At 49.3% G+C, this 16,931-nt stretch overlaps 4 protein-coding genes across 4 annotated transcripts; 2 read left to right on the top strand and 2 right to left on the bottom strand.

Annotated features, from left to right (window-relative positions):
• Window positions 1-447: 447 nt before the first annotated feature.
• On the top strand, window positions 448-3,860 carry LOC141950119 (mas-related G-protein coupled receptor member X1-like). Its single transcript, XM_074884539.1, has 2 exons — window positions 448-654; window positions 1,210-3,860. Exon 2 carries the CDS (start codon window positions 1,245-1,247, stop codon window positions 2,223-2,225), a length of 981 nt encoding a protein of 326 aa, XP_074740640.1. The 5' UTR covers window positions 448-654; window positions 1,210-1,244; the 3' UTR covers window positions 2,226-3,860.
• A 2,225-nt stretch (window positions 3,861-6,085) lies between these two features.
• On the bottom strand, window positions 6,086-9,655 carry LOC141950396 (proto-oncogene Mas-like). The gene is given in 5 exon segments (XM_074885141.1): window positions 6,086-7,185; window positions 7,188-7,268; window positions 7,540-7,687; window positions 8,945-8,964; window positions 9,637-9,655. Coding segments are annotated over 5 exon segments (1,368 nt in total).
• Window positions 9,656-10,139: 484 nt separating this feature from the next.
• LOC141950395 (mas-related G-protein coupled receptor member H-like) lies at window positions 10,140-11,270 on the top strand. Its single transcript, XM_074885140.1, has one exon. It carries the CDS (start codon window positions 10,140-10,142, stop codon window positions 11,268-11,270), a length of 1,131 nt encoding a protein of 376 aa, XP_074741241.1.
• A 3,661-nt stretch (window positions 11,271-14,931) lies between these two features.
• On the bottom strand, window positions 14,932-16,133 carry LOC141950223 (proto-oncogene Mas-like). Its single transcript, XM_074884787.1, has one exon. The coding sequence runs from the start codon at window positions 16,077-16,079 to the stop codon at window positions 15,237-15,239; it is 843 nt and encodes a 280-aa protein (XP_074740888.1). The 5' UTR covers window positions 16,080-16,133; the 3' UTR covers window positions 14,932-15,236.
• Window positions 16,134-16,931: the final 798 nt, after the last annotated feature.

Raw genomic sequence — 16,931 nt, 5'->3', positions numbered from 1 at the left:
TTCAGTTGGCTCCTGGATGCAATCGGTGCACACACTCCTAGCACATTCTTGGAAACGGTGTATTTGAAGGTCGAGTACCACTGTGAAATTGTGGTATACAAGTGGCAAACCTAGATCTGAATCAGAAATAGAAGTTTTGCAGCAACACAAAGTTTGTAGCACAGGGTCCTAAAGATACACCCCTGGAACAACAGGAGAAAAGTTCAGCCTGTTCAAAGATGTTAATATTTTGGAAATGGGGTTGCTTTAAAAAGAAATGAAAGAGGAACCTGACATGGAGACAATCTGCTTTTCCCATAGGTCTCATTTCTGAGACTCTTTTTTGTTAGTCATTTCCTGTACAAAGACAAGAATAGATTATAACCAGAACCCTGATGCTGTCAAATGCAATGAAATAGTTCCCTGTTTGCAAGAACCCTTGAGAACATGACCTGCTTGGCTAACGTGGGGAAAAGTGCTTTGTGAAAGGACCTGAGAAAGAGCCCTTGCTGGACGCTGCACAGGCTCACCAAGGCAGGCTCCTGCCCAGTGTTCCAAGTGATAATTCCAGAAAACCTCATGAAGATCACGGGGGCGGCAGCTGGCGAGTGCGAGGTGATGAATCTGCAGCGCGTCTGCTCCAGTGAAGTTCTCCGGGCTGCGAGAGGAAAGAAGGTCAGACTTTTTCTGGGTGGGGCTTTTTTTCAGCCTAATCAGTGCTTCCCCTCATTAGTTTTGAATCTCTTGGTCTATTTTCACCAAATCTGATTGGGGATAGTGGTTTCTAGGATATTAAGACCTATAAATATTGGGGGAAAAGGTGGTAGGGGAATACTGAAACGAGCGTCCCACTGAAGGAAACCAGCAGCTTAGTAAGATCAACTATAATATTAGACACCTGAGAATCCATATCAGATCCACCCCCAAAACCACTTGCTCTTTGACATCTCCAAGGACAATCCTCTCAGCTTATTATTTTCCTTCTCCAGATCTGTCCTGTCCAAAGCCAGGAAGGTGGCATCTCCCTCGCTTTTGCTTCACCTCTGCACATGTTCTTGTGCCAGACATGTCATACCCATCTCCCCACATCCTGTCTTCCCCTCTCCTGTCCCTTGTTTCTCTCTGTGCTCCTTCACGTGGGAGCTGGGACACGGCTGCAAAGATCTGATAAACCTAGTGTGGGGGACAGGAGAGTTGCTAACATGTCTCTATTTTGTCTCATCCCTCCAGCTGTGGGAGGGGGAAGAAGCAGCAGAGGTTTTTTAATGAGCACACTGCTCCCTGCCATGGAAAGAGCCAGCTCTGCTTGCTGGAGCCAGCCCGGTGGGACAGCATTTAACAGGACTTGGCATCACAGGCTGCTGAGGTATGAGGACGACCACTACGACTGGACCGACCATGAAGCTGGTCACTACAGCAAAGTCCCTGTCACGCTGCTCATCTGCCTCTGCGGGCTGGCAGGGAACGGGGCCGTCCTCTGGCTCCTCGGCGCCCGTGTCCGCAGGAACCCCATCACCGTCTACATCGTCAGCCTGGCCGTCGCCAACTTCACCTTCCTCCTCTCCATCACCGTTGCCCTTGCAATATTTTATGGGCCGGAGAGCGTTTGTCACAGGCTGGGCTCACGGGACGTGACAACTGTGTTGAACATCACCATCCTCTTCGCTTTCACCGCCGGCGTCTACCTCCTGACAGGTTTCAGTGCCGTGATGTCTGTGTCCATCCTGCCCCCGGCCCGCTGCTCCTGCCACCACTCCCAGCACTTGCCAGTGCTGGTGTGTGCCCTGCTCTGGGCTCTCTCCTTCCTGCTCACCGTGACCCTCTACGTCTGCCCTGCGGCGCTCACTGTCTTTGTCCTGAGCTACCTCTTATCGCTGCTTATTCTGATTTTTTCTGGTCTAACCCTGCTTGCCAGAGTCTTGTGCTGTTCACGGCAATACCCCCCAAGGAAGCTCTGTGCTGTGGTCCTGCTGGCTGTATTCGTCTTCCCCTTCTTCACAGCTGATTTTGGTTACTGGCTCTTGCTGAGACTGTTTGATTTTTCTGTTTTTGTCTTTGACACCTCTCTCCTGCTCGCCTGTGTGAACAGCAGTATCACCCCTGTTATTTACTTCTTGGCTGGGAGCTGTGCAGACAGGTTCACACTCTCTGTTAGGGTTGCTTTCCAAAGGGCTTTTGAAGATGTAACAGAGCCCCAAAATAGAGGCAAAAGTCCCAGAGAAAACACAGTGGAAACAGCTGTTTAAACCTCTGCAGCCCCTCCCTGGGACAAGATGCTCTCGGGACGGAGGCATCCTGCCAGCCAGGGTGAGATTTCAGTGTGGATCTGGCCACAGCTGAACAGAATCAGCTGCAGCCCAACAAAACATGCTGGGTGTCACGGGATCTTCCTGGGATGGACACTGGACAGCGTGATGACATACCCATCGAAACCTTTTGCTTTGAAACCTTCTCTTTGAATCTGTCCTATCCAACAGGTCTGAGCTTTCCCAGAAGTGAGCTTGCTCTACCCCACGAGCTATTAAAACAGAGCGGTGGAGGATCTTTGCTCCTGCCAGTGGGGTTTTTTGGTGTGTTTTCTTAAGACAGAGTGCTCTTGGATAAGAAATCTTGGCACAACAGGGCAGAACAATTCCTGGGCAAACCCTTGTGTGTGCATCTCCAGCGGGTGCCAACACGTGTGAAGAATATGTGGAGACTTCACACTCAGCTTTGTTAGCAGGCAGGTAGGCGCGTGTTTGGGGTTGCTTTCCCTGAAACGCATCGCTTCTGCTGCAAACTGAGTTTTGTCCACACATCATGTGAGTTGTCTGCACACAAGGGTTTTTGACTGGAAGTGCCGCTCGTGGTTCCTCCCACTTTTCTGCGGGCTGTCTGTGAGCAAACGCCGTTTCGCAACCATGACCTGAGGTCTGTATCCATTTCTGGAGTGCCTGTTCCTCATCTAGAAAAACAAGAGGAGTAAGGTTGAAATGAAACAATCCAAAAAGCACAGCCCTGGCTAAAGACTCTGTAAAGACTGGATTTTCCATGTGAAAGAGGATACAGGGAGAGGGAAGGAAAACAGTGGACTCCTTATGGGAAAGACCCTGCTGAGGCCATGAGGACTGACTCCCTGTAGCCTGGCTCAAGCACTTGCTGGGTAAATGGGGTAGTGGCAGCATTTTCTCTGCTCCTCTCTCCCTTCTGTGCCTGTCAGCCCTTGCTGGCTGGGGGATACGCCAGCTCTCGTTTGTCTGTGAACTAAACCACCAACAAATCGTTGCTTTTGAGCTGGTTTTGTTTCCTGGTGCAACTCTCCACCACATCAGGCTGCACTAACTTTAGTATGAGCACAAGGGAAAAGTTGGGAAGATGCAGCTGGCAGGGAGGGGTGGAGGGAGAAAAGGCATCAGCAGAGCAGACCCAGGAACTGCTGATGTTGTGGCCTCTGGGACCTGGGACGGTGACAGAAGTTTCTCTGCCTTTTGGCTTGTCCCTCAGCCCAGAGCCACATGTCACCGGACAAGCTGGAACGAAAATCGATCACTTGGCACCGTACAAGTACAGAGCCATGATAACTAAACCTGTAAGACTCTCTGGTAAAAACAAGGAGCTCGGATAGGTGGTGGCCTGGGTGACTCTGCAGGCAAGGGAGATCCCAGGAATCAGGAAAAGCACACGGGAGGATCATAGTCCTTCTGCACCTGCCTTGGGAGGCACAACCTTGATGATGGGAGCCCTTTCCTGGACACCAGGTTGTAACTTGGAAAGTTTTTACTTTCCAAAGGACTGGAAAATAGGAGAGAGGGAGAAAAAAAACCCCTCTCAACTATGGAAGACTCCTGCCCTGTTCTGTAAAACAACTCTCTAAATAAATGCTTCTGAGATGTTTAATCTCATCATGTGTCTTCAAACCGTGACTCACCACCCATGGGTTATACTATTGCTTCTCTTTCTAAAAGCAGTGGCATGTTAGTTACCCTTGGATTTGAGGTAGAGGGAAAAGGATGGACAACTCCGCACTGTGTAAGAGTCAGGGAAATGGGTGGGTGAGTACAGGCCTCCCTGTCACCTGCAAATGGGATGATGTCCCCTGTCAGGGTGTGTGCCTCCTCCCTGCTTTCCCCAGCAATCTCCCAGGTGCTGGGATGCTGCGAGGTCCTTTCCTTCTGGTCTTTCCCTCTGCCCTTCCACTTCTGCCTGCGGCAGCCAGCCTCAGCCCTCTACCCTATGAGGAGATGCTCTCCTGGTGTGCTCAGCTGTTCCTGAGGAAAGCTTTCAGCATGTCTGGGCAGCTCCACTGCTGTGGTTTGGCTCAACTGGAGGCTTCTTTCAGTGAGATACATCTCTGTTAACTGCAAGCATCCCCGACAGATGTCATCTGCTGCCCAGGTCCCTCCCAGAATGAACAAGCAGATCTTTGGGGTCAGAGCTACCATGTTGGAAACAACAAAAAAAATATATCCATATTTAATTTAGGAGTAGCAACAAAATGAAGAAAAAGATCACTACAATCAGGATTTTGGAATGTATGGTTAGTCACTGAAACAGCCGTGCAGAGGAGCTGCTCAGCTCCTCCTGAGGTTCAGGATGGAGGCACGGAAGGGCTTCCTCTTGATGCTGAAGCTAGAGAACCAAAGGATGGCCCCAATCCCCCCAGCCCGCACAGGCAGATGAGCAGTAGGATGCTCCTAATTTCTATAAAACTAAGTGGCCCATATATGTGGTTATCTTAATTTCCATATTTCAGGCTCTTGTTCAAGGACAGAGAAGGTGTGTTCAGTGGAGTTACTATGAAATCTTTGCTGTGAGCAAAGACAATACAGGAATTAGTGTCTCTGAGTTGCCAAGACCATCTGATCTGGTAATCCCCTGCCTTGCTTCATGGCATGGCTTGCCATTGTGTCTGGGGAGTGTTTGGTGAGCTGTGCCAGAGCAGGTTCCTGTCTCAGCCTCTGCAGCTGACATTGGCTCACTGTGCTTCTCTCCGGCATCACAGAGGTGGTCTTTGGCACCTGACACCCTGAGCTGCACTGTGTTGGCTCGTTCTTCACCTTGAAATATTTCCTTTCCAAAATTAGTACCTTTTCTGGAGACTTATCTCCCTCCATCTGCCCTTCCAAGTTTAGCAGACAGGGTATCATAGCACTGGCTGAAGTAAGGCAAAAAGAAGCCTCCTTTGGGATGTTTTTGTCCCTGTGGACAAAACTTTTGTGGAGATATTGAAAAGCAAAGCATGTCTTAAAATTGTCTCTTGGTTTCCCTGTAGGGACTGATAGGAGCAGGGCTGGAGCAAATTCCCTGCCTGCTTGCAGGGACACTTTCTGTGCTGTCCGGTCCCTGAGAGACCCCAGCAGGGAGGGGACAGCCTCCAGGATATGATGTCTCATCAGCTGGCCATAGTCTGTTGCAAAAGCCCATATTCCCCTGGAGCACGGCCGAAAAGCAGCACCTTGAGTGAACTTCTTGGCATGAACATGAGTGCGGGGAACACGACACTCGTAATCCCCTGGCACTATCGAATCTATACTTTTCTCAGAACAAATTAACCCTGTAATTAAAAAGTGTGACAAATTCCCGTTTAAAGTATAAGAGAATGCTCTTGTTTCTCCCCGAGCTCTGCAGCCCTACCTGGTGTTGGTTGGTCTCTCTTCCCATCGGCTGGGAGTGCAGGGCCGGCTCTGCTGACCGGCTCTTTGGAGGGAAGACCAAGGACGCTCTGTGTGATCCATGCCCCTCTCCTGCCATCTAGAGGCATCGACCCCGCAGATATTTGTGAAATCACCGTCCACTGAGGAGGCAGAGGGGTTCAGCTGGGCTGGGAGGGGGATTTTGGTGGGGGTGAATTGCCAGCTTCTCTGGGCAAGAGAGCCCTGCCTTGCTTGGCCAGTAGAGATGGCCAGAGCTTCCCAAGAACCTAATGTGTCAGAACTTCCCCAGGCAAGAGATCCCCCAAAACACCACAAAACTCATCTGTTGAGCCAAAGGAGCCAGAGTTTATTCGCTGAGGCCAGAACAATGAGGGTCACTGCAATGGGACCGGCAGAGCACGCTGGCTCTGTGCCACGTGCCCCCACGCCTCCATCCCCTGGCTGTCTGTGAGGGTCTCCTCTCCAGCAGGGCCTTATAGAGGGGTCTGCACCTCAGTGTCCTCAGGCACATGGGTCTCCTCCTCGCTCACCACTTTCTCTTTGAACACTCGTCGGAGGGCGACTTTCATGGAGCCTTGGAACCGGCGTTGCCGGCAGCTCCCCACCAGGAAGTAAATGACCGGATTGATGCTGCTGTTCATTGATGCCAACAGGTAAGAAATATGAAGGTAAAACAGGTTTAAATAAATAGGATCAAGAAAAACCACCACGCTGAAGGGAAACCCAAAGAGGAACAAGAAGATCACACTGAGCAGAACAGCAATATAGAGTTTCCCCAGGTGTCGCCTCTGTGAGCCACATTGGAGTTTGATGAACAGGAAGAGGTTGGAAAGGAATGGGAATAATGAGAAAATGAGAAAATTCACAATGCTTACACCTTGTACTAGTCGTTCACAGCTTATATGCAAAGGGAAATAACAACTAATGAAAACCAAAGAAACAAAAAGTCCGGCGAGAGCCCAGAGCACCCCACATGTGATGCCCGACAAGTGCTTTGGGCGGTGACACCGGTACCAGATTGGGAACAAAACAGACAGGCACCTCTCCAAGCTCATTGCTGTCAGGAGATACATGCTGGCAAAATACCAAAACAGAAACAGATCCATCAGGATATAGTTGGTCAAACGATATTGAAATGAGAAAATGCAATAGACTGCTGAAATAAAATGTAACGTAAGTTTAACAAGAAGGAACAGGAGCAGAGAGAAGTCAGCGATGGCCAAGTTCAGGACGTAGACAGTGAAGGGGCTCTTCTTCATCTGGAAGCCCAGGAACCACACCACCACCACATTCCCCACAAGTCCACACATGCAGATACAAATACAGACACCTGAAATGATCAACATACTATGATTTTGTGTTATGCATTGAGATTGATTAACTGCCTGAGAGTCTGCATATTCAGAAACCATGTAACTCAGAGAGATGTCTGTTGTGTTGGTCTCATCCATGGTGACTGACCCTCCTCTGGGTGGCCGCCTTCTCCCTCTCCCACCACCTCCTAGGAGAGACGAGGAAGGAGAAGGAAATGAGGGGCACTGGTGCTCCCAGCACTCCCCACCTTTCCCCACACCCCACACCAGCCCCAGGCTGCACCAGAAAGGACCCCGTCCCCTGCCGTGCCCAGCACAGGCTCCCACCCCTCCAGCCCTGTCCCTGGCCAGGAGGCATCTCCCACGTGCCCGTCCCTGGTCTCTTACCTCCTGGTGCTCCAAGGAACAGTGTTACCGCAGGAGCTCCAGCACACGGGGCCTCGGCAGGGCCAGGCTTGGCACGAGAAAGGGGCTGATGATGGCTGTCGGGGACACCCCTCTGTGCTTCAGCTTCCTCCCTTGCACCTGATGGACAAGACCTTTGCCCACAGATCACGGCCCGTGGTCAGGAGACTCCTCACAATCTCATCACATCGGCGGCAGCTTCCCCTCACATGTCCCATGGACAGCGATCTTGTCAGTAGGGGTTGGCCACGTCACCCCCCTCCTCTCCTCCCGCCATCCTTCAGCATCGTCCCACCACGTGAGGGGCTTCTGGCTTTTGCTGTGTGTACCTGGTGCTGGAGCAGGAGACCCTCCACACTGGGAAATCACCCGTGTGTGGACACACACCAGCATAAGGGCTTCACCCACTGCCTCGGATGAAAATCCCCAGGCGTGTCACCTTAGAGGTTGTGTCTGTGGGCTACATGGGGCTGCAGATGGGATTTTAGCTGCAGGTTCTCGTGTCTCCAAGCCCCATCCATCAGCACTGTGGAGACAGTTCATTTTCTCTGTTTTTCTTTTTCTCTCCCATTCTCTCTCTTCCTTTTTTCCTTTCTCCCTTCTTTTCTTGCTTTCTTATTTTCTTTCTCTGCTTCTTTCTCTCCATCTCTCTCTCTTTCATTCTCTCTTTCTTAGTCTCCTTCTTTCTCATTCTCCAAATTGTAATTTTACCCTATGTCTTATTCTCTACACCACTAATTCCCCCATCACCTGTCAGGATCCATTGACTTGCCCATTTTTGCAATCCCTTTTGCAGAGTCCTGCCTTGCTTGGCCTGAGCTATGCAGGATTTGGACCTCTCTGAAGATCCATCTCCATCCCCCTCTCATGGATGGACCTTGAGCCTGTGCTCTAGCCTTGTTTCAAGTTTATCTCTGGCCCCAGCTCATGCAGCTCCAGTCTGGACCCCTGAAGAGCCTGTGGACCTTGTTCATTACTGTGTGTTCACCACATGAAAACAAAGGTCATCCTTGGAGGACTTCTGTCTTGGGGATGACAAGCATAGGCAACAACTCTCAAGAAGAGGTATTCAAAAGATGGAAAACACATGAAAGATGGAGAGAAAAAAAATCACTGAGAATGCTAGTCCCTGTGATGTTAAATGATGAGATTGTTTGACAGGAACCACTTGTAGATAAAAGCACATTTACAGCACTATGTACCCTACAAAATGTAATCTCAGAGCAGACACATGCGTGTCAGGGATGTGATTAGAGGCAGTGGGCAAAGCCCTCGTGCTGTTCTGTATCTGAATATTGGTGATTTCTCATCGCAAGCTGAAACAAGGCCAGTCCTCTGCCTCACTGGCTGCTGTTGAGGGGACTCTGGTGGCATCCCAGGTTCAGGCAGTGGGTGTATGATGAGGCTTGGTGGGGAGGGGAAGGGATGGGCATGACCAGAAGTAGTTCTGCATATGAAGAATGATGGGAAGAAGAAGGAATATTAAGGCCATGGGACTGTCAGGGACTTCCAAGGGGTTTCTGCTGGTTCATCCTTGTGGTTGATGGTCCTTGGCTTATCTCACTCATTCTCATCTTTCTGCCTTCCTCTTGCCCTGTGAAATCTCTTCCCCACCATCCCCTTGGCGATGCAAGCTGCAGGAATAACAAAGGAACAGAAGAGAGCTAGGGGAAGTCTTCCACCACCAGCTTCGCACCACAACACCCAGGAGACCCTGGCATGGCAAGCTGAAGTTGGAGGACAGGGGTGTAGAGATCATGACCAGAAGACCATTATACATCAGGGAGTTAGTGATCCACAAAACACTCAACCCGAGTAGTCCCAGGCCTGTGCTGTGCCATGCTGTGCATCTCCCTCGGCCATGGGACAAATGGTCATGGAGGAGCCAGCAGGCAGATCCCACTGGGTGATGGTGATTACGCCACCTGCGTGTTCTTGCCTTTATCTAAGACTGCTGCAAGGGTTGTCATGTGAATGTCCTTTTTGTTTGACAGCAGAATGCAATGTTTTCTTTCTTAAGAAAGTCCTGTAATAGCTCAAATGAGCATAAGGGGGTAACCTTTCCATGGACAGGATCTGCACTGAGCAGAGGTCTGTCTGATGCTTCAAGACCTGGGCACCTGAAGGGACATAGGATTATCTGTGCTATCCTTTCTCTCCTTCATACTTTTAGATCTAGTAAATGGCATTTAAAATGATACTTTATGGAGTCTGAGGGCCTTTCTTAACAGGACCATAACAGATCAGTACCTCTTGGTGAAAAACTTGGGGGTGGAGAGGAGGGGGGTGACGTGGCCAACCCCTACTGACAAGATCACTGTCCATGGGACATGTGAGGGGAAGCTGCCACTGATGTGATGAGATTGTGAGGGGAGTCTCCTGACCACGGGCCGTGATCTCTGGGCAAAGGACTGCTCCTCAGGCACGAGAGACAGGGCCACAGAAGAGCAGGGTTATCCCGGCAGCCATCACCACCCTCTTTCTCGTGCCAAGCCTAACCCTGCTGAGGCCCCGTGTGCTGGAGCTCCTGCGGTAACACTGTTCCTTGGAGCACCAGGAGGTAAGAGACCAGGGACGGGCACGTGGGAGATGCCTCCTGGCCAGGGACAGGGCTGGAGGGGTGGGAGCCTGTGCTGGGCACGGCAGGGGACGGGGTCCTTCCTGGTGCAGCCTGGGGCTGGTGTGGGGTGTGGGGAAAGGTGAGGAGTGCTGGGAGCACCAGTGCCCCTCATTTCCTTCTCCTTCCTTGTCTCTCCTAGGAGGTGGTGGGAGAGGGAGAAGGCGGCCACCCAGAGGAGGGTCAGTCACCATGGATGAGACCAACACAACAGACCCCTCTCTGATTTACATGACTTCTGGGCATGTGGACTATTGGGAAATTTTAAAAAATGAATGCTTAAGAACACCTTATGGATTAATAGTCTTTGCAGGTGTCTCTATGGGGATTTCTCTCTGTGGACTTGCGGGGAACGGGATAGTCATGTGGTTCCTGGGCTTCCACATGAAGCAGAACCCTTTCACGGTCTACTTCCTAAATCTAGCTGTTGCTGACTTCTCTCTGCTTCTCCTGTTTTTTATGCTCATATTGGCATTTTTGTACTTAATATCAAATTGTTCTTATTTGTCTAATTTTATTCCTTCCTACATAGATTTTGTGTGTATAGTTGAATTTCTGTGCCACTTCTTTGACCTTAGCAGCCTGGGTCTCCTGACAACAATCAGCGTGGAGCGGTGTATCTCTGTCTTCTTCCCAATCTGGTACCGGTGTCACCGCCCAAAGCACTTATCAGGCATTGTGAGTGGGATGTCCTGGGCTCTCGCTGGATTTTTTGCTTTCTCAATGAGTCTTAGCTTTAGCTTTGCTGAAGGCTATGAGACGGTATTTGCAGGCATAGCCATTGCAGTTTCCACGATTTTATCATCAATGATGTTGATTTCCAACCTTCTCCTGTTCATCAAACTCCAATGTGGCTCACAGAGACAACAACCAGGGAAACTCTATGTTGTTGTCCTGCTCAGTGTGATCTTTTTCTTTGCCTTTGCTATTCCTTTCAGTGTAGAGGTCTTCCTCAATCTTCCAAGTTCACATGAATTATTACCTGAAAAGACAACTTTTCTGCTGGCGTTGCTGAACTGCAGCATCAATCCAGTCATTTACTTCCTGGTAGGGAGCTGGCGGCAATGCCGGTTCCAAGGGTCCATGAAAGTCGCCCTCCGCCGCGTGTTTGAAGAAAAAGTGGTGAGCAAGAAGGAGACTCATGTACCTGAGGACACTGTGGTGGGGACCTCTCTACAAGGCCCTGATGAAGAGGAGACCCTCGCAGACACCAGGGGGATGGAGGCGTGGGGGCACGTGGCACTGCTCAGCCGGGCTCGGTCCCTGTGTCCAGGCTGTACTCCCCATTGCAGGGACTCTCAATATTCTGGCCCCAGCGAATAAACTCTGGCTCCTTTGGCTCAGCAGATGAGTTTCATGGTGTTTTGGGGGATCTCTTGCCTGGGGAAGTTCTGACACATTAGGTCCTTGGGGAACTCTGGCCATCTCTGCTGGCCAAGCAAGGCAGGGCTCTGCAAAAAGGATTACAAAAATGGGCAAGTCAATGGGTCCTGAGAGGTGATAGGGGGATTAGTGGTGTAGAGGATAAAACAGAGGATAAAATTACAATTTGGAGAATGAGAAAGAAGGAGAAAGAAAGAAGGAGACTAAGAAAGAAAAAGAGAATGAAAGAGAGAGAGATGGAGAGAAAGAAACAGAGTGGAGATGGATGTTTGAATCCCTCCTGGAAAGGGGAGGAAGGCTTGGGCTGCTCCTGTGCAGCAGAGTGAAGGGGCAAGTGGCTGGGCTGGAGACGTGCCTCCTCTGCAGTGGGAATAGCCACCATGGGAGCATCCTCAGGTGTCCTCGAGGCTGGTGCCTCACCTCATGGCTGGTATGAGGTGACACTGAGCAAGGGGCACAGCCCAGGTAGAGCAGGGGAGGAGGAGGGACCCTGGGTGCTGGCCAGGTCTGGTCCCTGCATGCCAACTTCTCCCTCGCTTGGACTTGAGGCCAAGGCTGGAGGGCTCTAGACCCTTGGGAGGCTGCTCCCAGCAGCTATGGGTTTTGTTGCAGCTACCTCAGGCTCATGCAGAGAATGCCGTGTGCTGGTGGGACCCGAGAGAGCTCAGGCAGGGGAATGTGGAGGGTCAGCAGGGGCTGAAGATGCTGAGCCCCTGAGGCAGCCTGAGGGGAAAGAGGGCCCCATGCCCTGGACCCAACCTAATAAACTCTTACTCCCTTTGATCAGTGAATGAGTCTTTGTGGTCTTTTAGGGGATCTAAATCTGATTTTTTGAAGCTAGGTCTAAATCAGAGAAAGAAGTGAAAATGTTCTGATCAGAACATTCAAAGAAATAACAGGGGTCATAGCCTTTCCTTTTTGTTTGTTTTTCTTCTTACAGGGCAGCATTTTCACTGAAGCCATTTTGTGTTAGTTAACAGGGTTTGGAGAACATTTGACGGTTGATTACAACATTGTTTTAGCGGAGGTTTCACTAGAAACCATGACACCTCCCAACTGTCTTCTCCCCTTACCTCGTTACTCTCTCAGCTCCACTGATTGTGTTTACGGGGTCTCTGTGTTTATAGTGGGGTCACCCGACACATCTGTGATTCCTGCGGGAATCCCTCCCACCCAAATACTTTACATTTATTTTATTTCTAACTGAAGTTCTCTTCAACAATAAAAGAGAAAAGTATATCAGCATAATAATAGAAGTATTGCTGTTTCTTATGATAGTCTTGGGACATATCTGAGGGAGGATTTGTAGGTATAGGCACTATATAGGACCTTGCGGGAGTTCACTTTCACATAACTGCAGCTCCCATGAAAGCTTTCCTCTTTCATGGGCCAGAAGGAGCTTCGAGAAGCTGTGTACAACAGCCAAAGTGTTTACACAAGTGTAAATGCCTAATGCGAATGGCACAGGAGGAGTGTCTAAACCCTGGAGCTTGCTAAGCACAGGATAGATGAGTGTTGGTACAGTAAGGATGGCACATAAACACCTACCTTGGGATACAGATCAAAGAGGCGCCAGGATGGCCAGAGGTACCGGTAGAAATGGGGAACAGGGATAGCATAAAGTGTTTGCATGACAAAGGGTTTGCTTGGACAGGACAGATGAAGGAAAATGTCCCCAGCGTGCTAAATTCCCATGTTTATCTTGGGTGAGTCACACAGGGGCTGGTCCTACTCCCTCTGGAATCACTGCAGAAAGAGTTATTCACCTGGCAAAGAGCAAGCACGGCTGTGAAATATCAGACTAACAGCTGGAATTAGCTGTTTTAAAATAAACTTGGCTTTTCTGTCCTTTTTCAGCACACACTGACTTGACGGTTCTTCCTGTGTCAAATAAAAAAATATTTATCTGGTCCAGTCCCTATTTTCTGTCTTCATTTTCCCCTTTGTTTATTTTCATTATGATTTCCCTTATACTTAGTACTTTGACAGTAATTCAAATATTATTTCCTCTACAACACATTGTGCAATGAGTATTCCTGGTTCTTCTCAGATCCCTCCTTTTTGTCAGGAGCTTCCCGTAAAATGGGTGATGCATATATTGCTGCTCTAATGCAAAGCAAAGCTCTGATGGAAACACATCCTGAGGAAGCTCCGGAATAGACATAATGGACTGAGATAACACGATGTATTTTAAGATGGAGGAAATCATATTGCCAAACATCCATGAGATTCAACAATTAATAACAGAGAACAGTAAAAACAAACCAATTAAGTAGGTGCCAATATTGATATAATTACTAGGACAGAAACAATCTATATAAAATAGGAATATCTGCCAGCGAAAAAGGATGTTTTCTATCTGCTTATCTTCTGAAGTTTCTTTCTGTTAGTCATTTCCGCTACTCAGAGCAGATTAGCAGTCATGAGCATCACTGAGCGCCCTAAAACTTGGTTTGTGTTCAGAAGAAATTCTAGTCTCAGATGACATCCATTCTCTTAGGGAAGAAACAAGGTGAATGGCGTATTGAGGATTAAGTTGGACATGCCAGATGCTGCATAGAGTGTCCAAGAGTGTAGAGTGTCCAAGAGCCCATGGAAGAGCCTTGGCCCAGCTATTTCTGTGGCTTAATTCCTTGAATTTCTTGACCCACTTGAATTTCTGTGACCAGTCAGCTTTACTGCAGGGATGTGTCACACTATTTGAGATGTATTCACTCAGGGAACATCCCCAGCTGCCTGAGCTGGGGTGAAGGAGGGAGAAAAGGCCCCTCTGTTGCTACACAAGTGAGTTTTGAAGGTGCACGAAAGGAGTAGAAATAAGGGTAAGTGAGTTCTGCCATAAAGGTACATTCAGAAAGAGAATGACCAGCACTAATCCTGTCTGTGGTCTCCAACACCTTGTGACTCCCCTTGTGATTCCCCCAAAAGATGTTCTAGATTTCTTCTGGCCAGGGCTCCATGGGACACCCACAGGGACTTGAAGCAGATGCCAGGAGAGAGGATCTGACAAGTCCAGTCTGTGCCTGCAGCCAGGTAACCCCTTTTGCTGCCAGGCCTTGCAGAGACTCCTCTGCTGTGCAGGACGGTGCAGTGTGTGCCTTCCTCAGCTACTTACGAAGCTCTTCTGCACCACCAGAAGCTCATCCCTTTGTTCATTTTTCCCCTCCCCAAAATCTGCCCCATGCCTCTGTGTCCCTCCCTTTTTTTAAAAGAAGGCTTTTGGTTTGTGGCCGGGGTGGTTTTGGCAGGCTCCTTCTGGTGAGCCCTTAGGGACAGTGGGGAGGAGAACACACGCAGAGGAGCATCGCTCCCACATAGCTCTCCTGGCCTCCAACACACTGCGGGCATGCTTGTGTCTGTGTTTCTTTTTGAACAACTGATTTGTTTGGGTTTTTTGGAGAATAAATGTGAGGTGAAGGGAGATCGCATATATGCTTTATAGTGAAAAATAATTGGTTCTGAAATTAGTTTTGAGAAGGCATTTTTGACAACATGCAGGCTCTGAAATGGCTTTAGAAGTGAGAAAGTTGATGGAAAAGGAGCTGAAATGTTGGTTCAAGAGTGGCAGCTGAAAGAAAAAGCAAAGACCAGGGAGAGCCATTTTAAGATGCTGTTTATTAAACTTGACACGCAAAGAGAGTGACAGTAAGCAAAGTAAGCTAGCCACAAAGACACTTCTCATGCTTTATCACGGAAGAGTCTAAATAAACAAAAGTGCATTTGAATTTGTGGTTAACATATGGGGCTAGCAACATGGCTTAGTATAGATCTAAATTAGACATATATTCACTTTTGCTCCAACTCCCACGATCTAGGGCCCAATGGTTGAAAGGAATCTTTATGTTTTTCCTGTCTTTTTCCTTCTCTCTCCATTTCAAAAGGTGATTGAGCAAAAAAGGGAGAAATTTAAGAGGACATAGTTATTGTGTCACGGGTTTCCCGTTCATCTTTGTCATCTGCTGACTCTTCAAAGGCCCTCTGGAATGCCAGCCTGAGGGTGAGCTTGATTCTCCGATCCCTGTAGCTCCCCACGAGGAAGTAAATGACAGGGTTGAGACTGCTATTCACACAGGACAGCACAAAGCCGATCTCCGGCGAGTAGAGAAATTTGTAGCCCAAGAAGTCAAAGAGGATGAGGACGCTCAGAGGCACGGCAAAAATGAGGAAGAAGAGGACGGTGAGCATGATGACGGTGAAGAGCCTGCCTGTTCGGAAGTGCTGGGAGCTGCACTTGACTCTGAGGAAGAGGGTCAGGCTGAAGAGCAGCATGAGGGGCGTGCAGAAGAGGAAGTCCAAGGTTCCGATGGTGATGAGCAGGAGGTTGCAGCTCCTGCCGGAGGGGTTGAGGGTGCACAGAACATACCCGAGCGTGTTCAGCAGCAGGGAGAGACCCCAGAGCAGGCCGGAGATGATGGCGGACAAGTGCTTTGGGCGGTGGCTGCGGCACCAGATTGGGCAAAGGACAGACAGGCACCTCTCAATGCTGATGGTGGTCAGGAGGTACAAGCCGGTCCCATACATGAAAAGATCCAGGAAGAGGAATATCCCAAACTGCACCCCCACGTTGAACTGCATCAGGTACTGGACCGTCTCAATGGCGATGCAGAGGAGATACCCAAAGTCGGCAGCGGCCAGGTTCAGGATGTAGACGGTGAAGTGGTTTCTCCGGATGCGGAAGCCCAGGTACCAGAGGACTATGCCATTTCCCACCATCCCACAGGCAGCGCTGATGAGGCAGAAGCTCTCCATGAACTTGAGGACAGCGTATGATGGCTCTGCCTTTCCCACAGCCCCACTCTGGTTAGTCCCATGAGCCTGGCTTGCGTTGCTTTGGGGAAAGAGTGTTATGAGCTTCTCAGTCATGATGAAATACTCCAAATCAAATACGTCTCTCCTTTCTGTTTCTCTTGGGATCAGAGAAGAGACAGAGAGCATTTAGGTTTTTTTGCTTTTATTCTTACAGCTTTGTCACTTGGGACAGATAGCTTTCAAGGGGCATGCATGGTTACTATCTATGTAGGCAACAGCCAGCAAGATGCAAAATTTTGAGGATGGGCAAAATCATGCAGGAATTTGAATGGGTGGAGATCGACTAAGTGTGGCATCCATGCAGAAGAAGAAAGAATGAGACTGTTCAACAAAGAAAAAGAAGCAGTTCAGAGCAGACAAAGCAGTAGGAGATGGGAGGGTGTGACTACACAGCAACTCTGTGTGCCTGTATGTCTGTGAGAGAGGACGAGAAAACAGCACAGCAGAGACAAAGAACACTGGAAAACCTGTGGATGGTGAGGCATTTCTGAACCCCGTCCTCAGATGCTTACCTTCTGCCCTGTGCAGCTGAATTTTGCTCTCAGAGTGTCTTTCTCTTGGTTTCTAACTTATCCCATTGGATCTTCTGGGAAACACTTCCTGAGGAAAAGACAGGGAAGATGTCTCAGCCTGCGGATTCAGTTTGTGTCTTCTGTGGTGTAATGAAGCAGGTGCTGTCAGGAAGGAGCATTTTCACTGTGCAGAGAGGGAGGATGGGATGAAGTCAGCAGCAGATGAGAATGGGTTTCTTTTATGTTATGAGGCAATTTCTCATTTCTGCTCCACTTCTCT

The sequence above is a fragment of the Strix uralensis genome, chromosome 15 (genome assembly GCF_047716275.1).
Source record: "Strix uralensis isolate ZFMK-TIS-50842 chromosome 15, bStrUra1, whole genome shotgun sequence".
Lineage (NCBI taxonomy): Eukaryota > Metazoa > Chordata > Aves > Strigiformes > Strigidae > Strix > Strix uralensis.
This window is presented reverse-complemented; position numbering and strand designations above follow the sequence as displayed.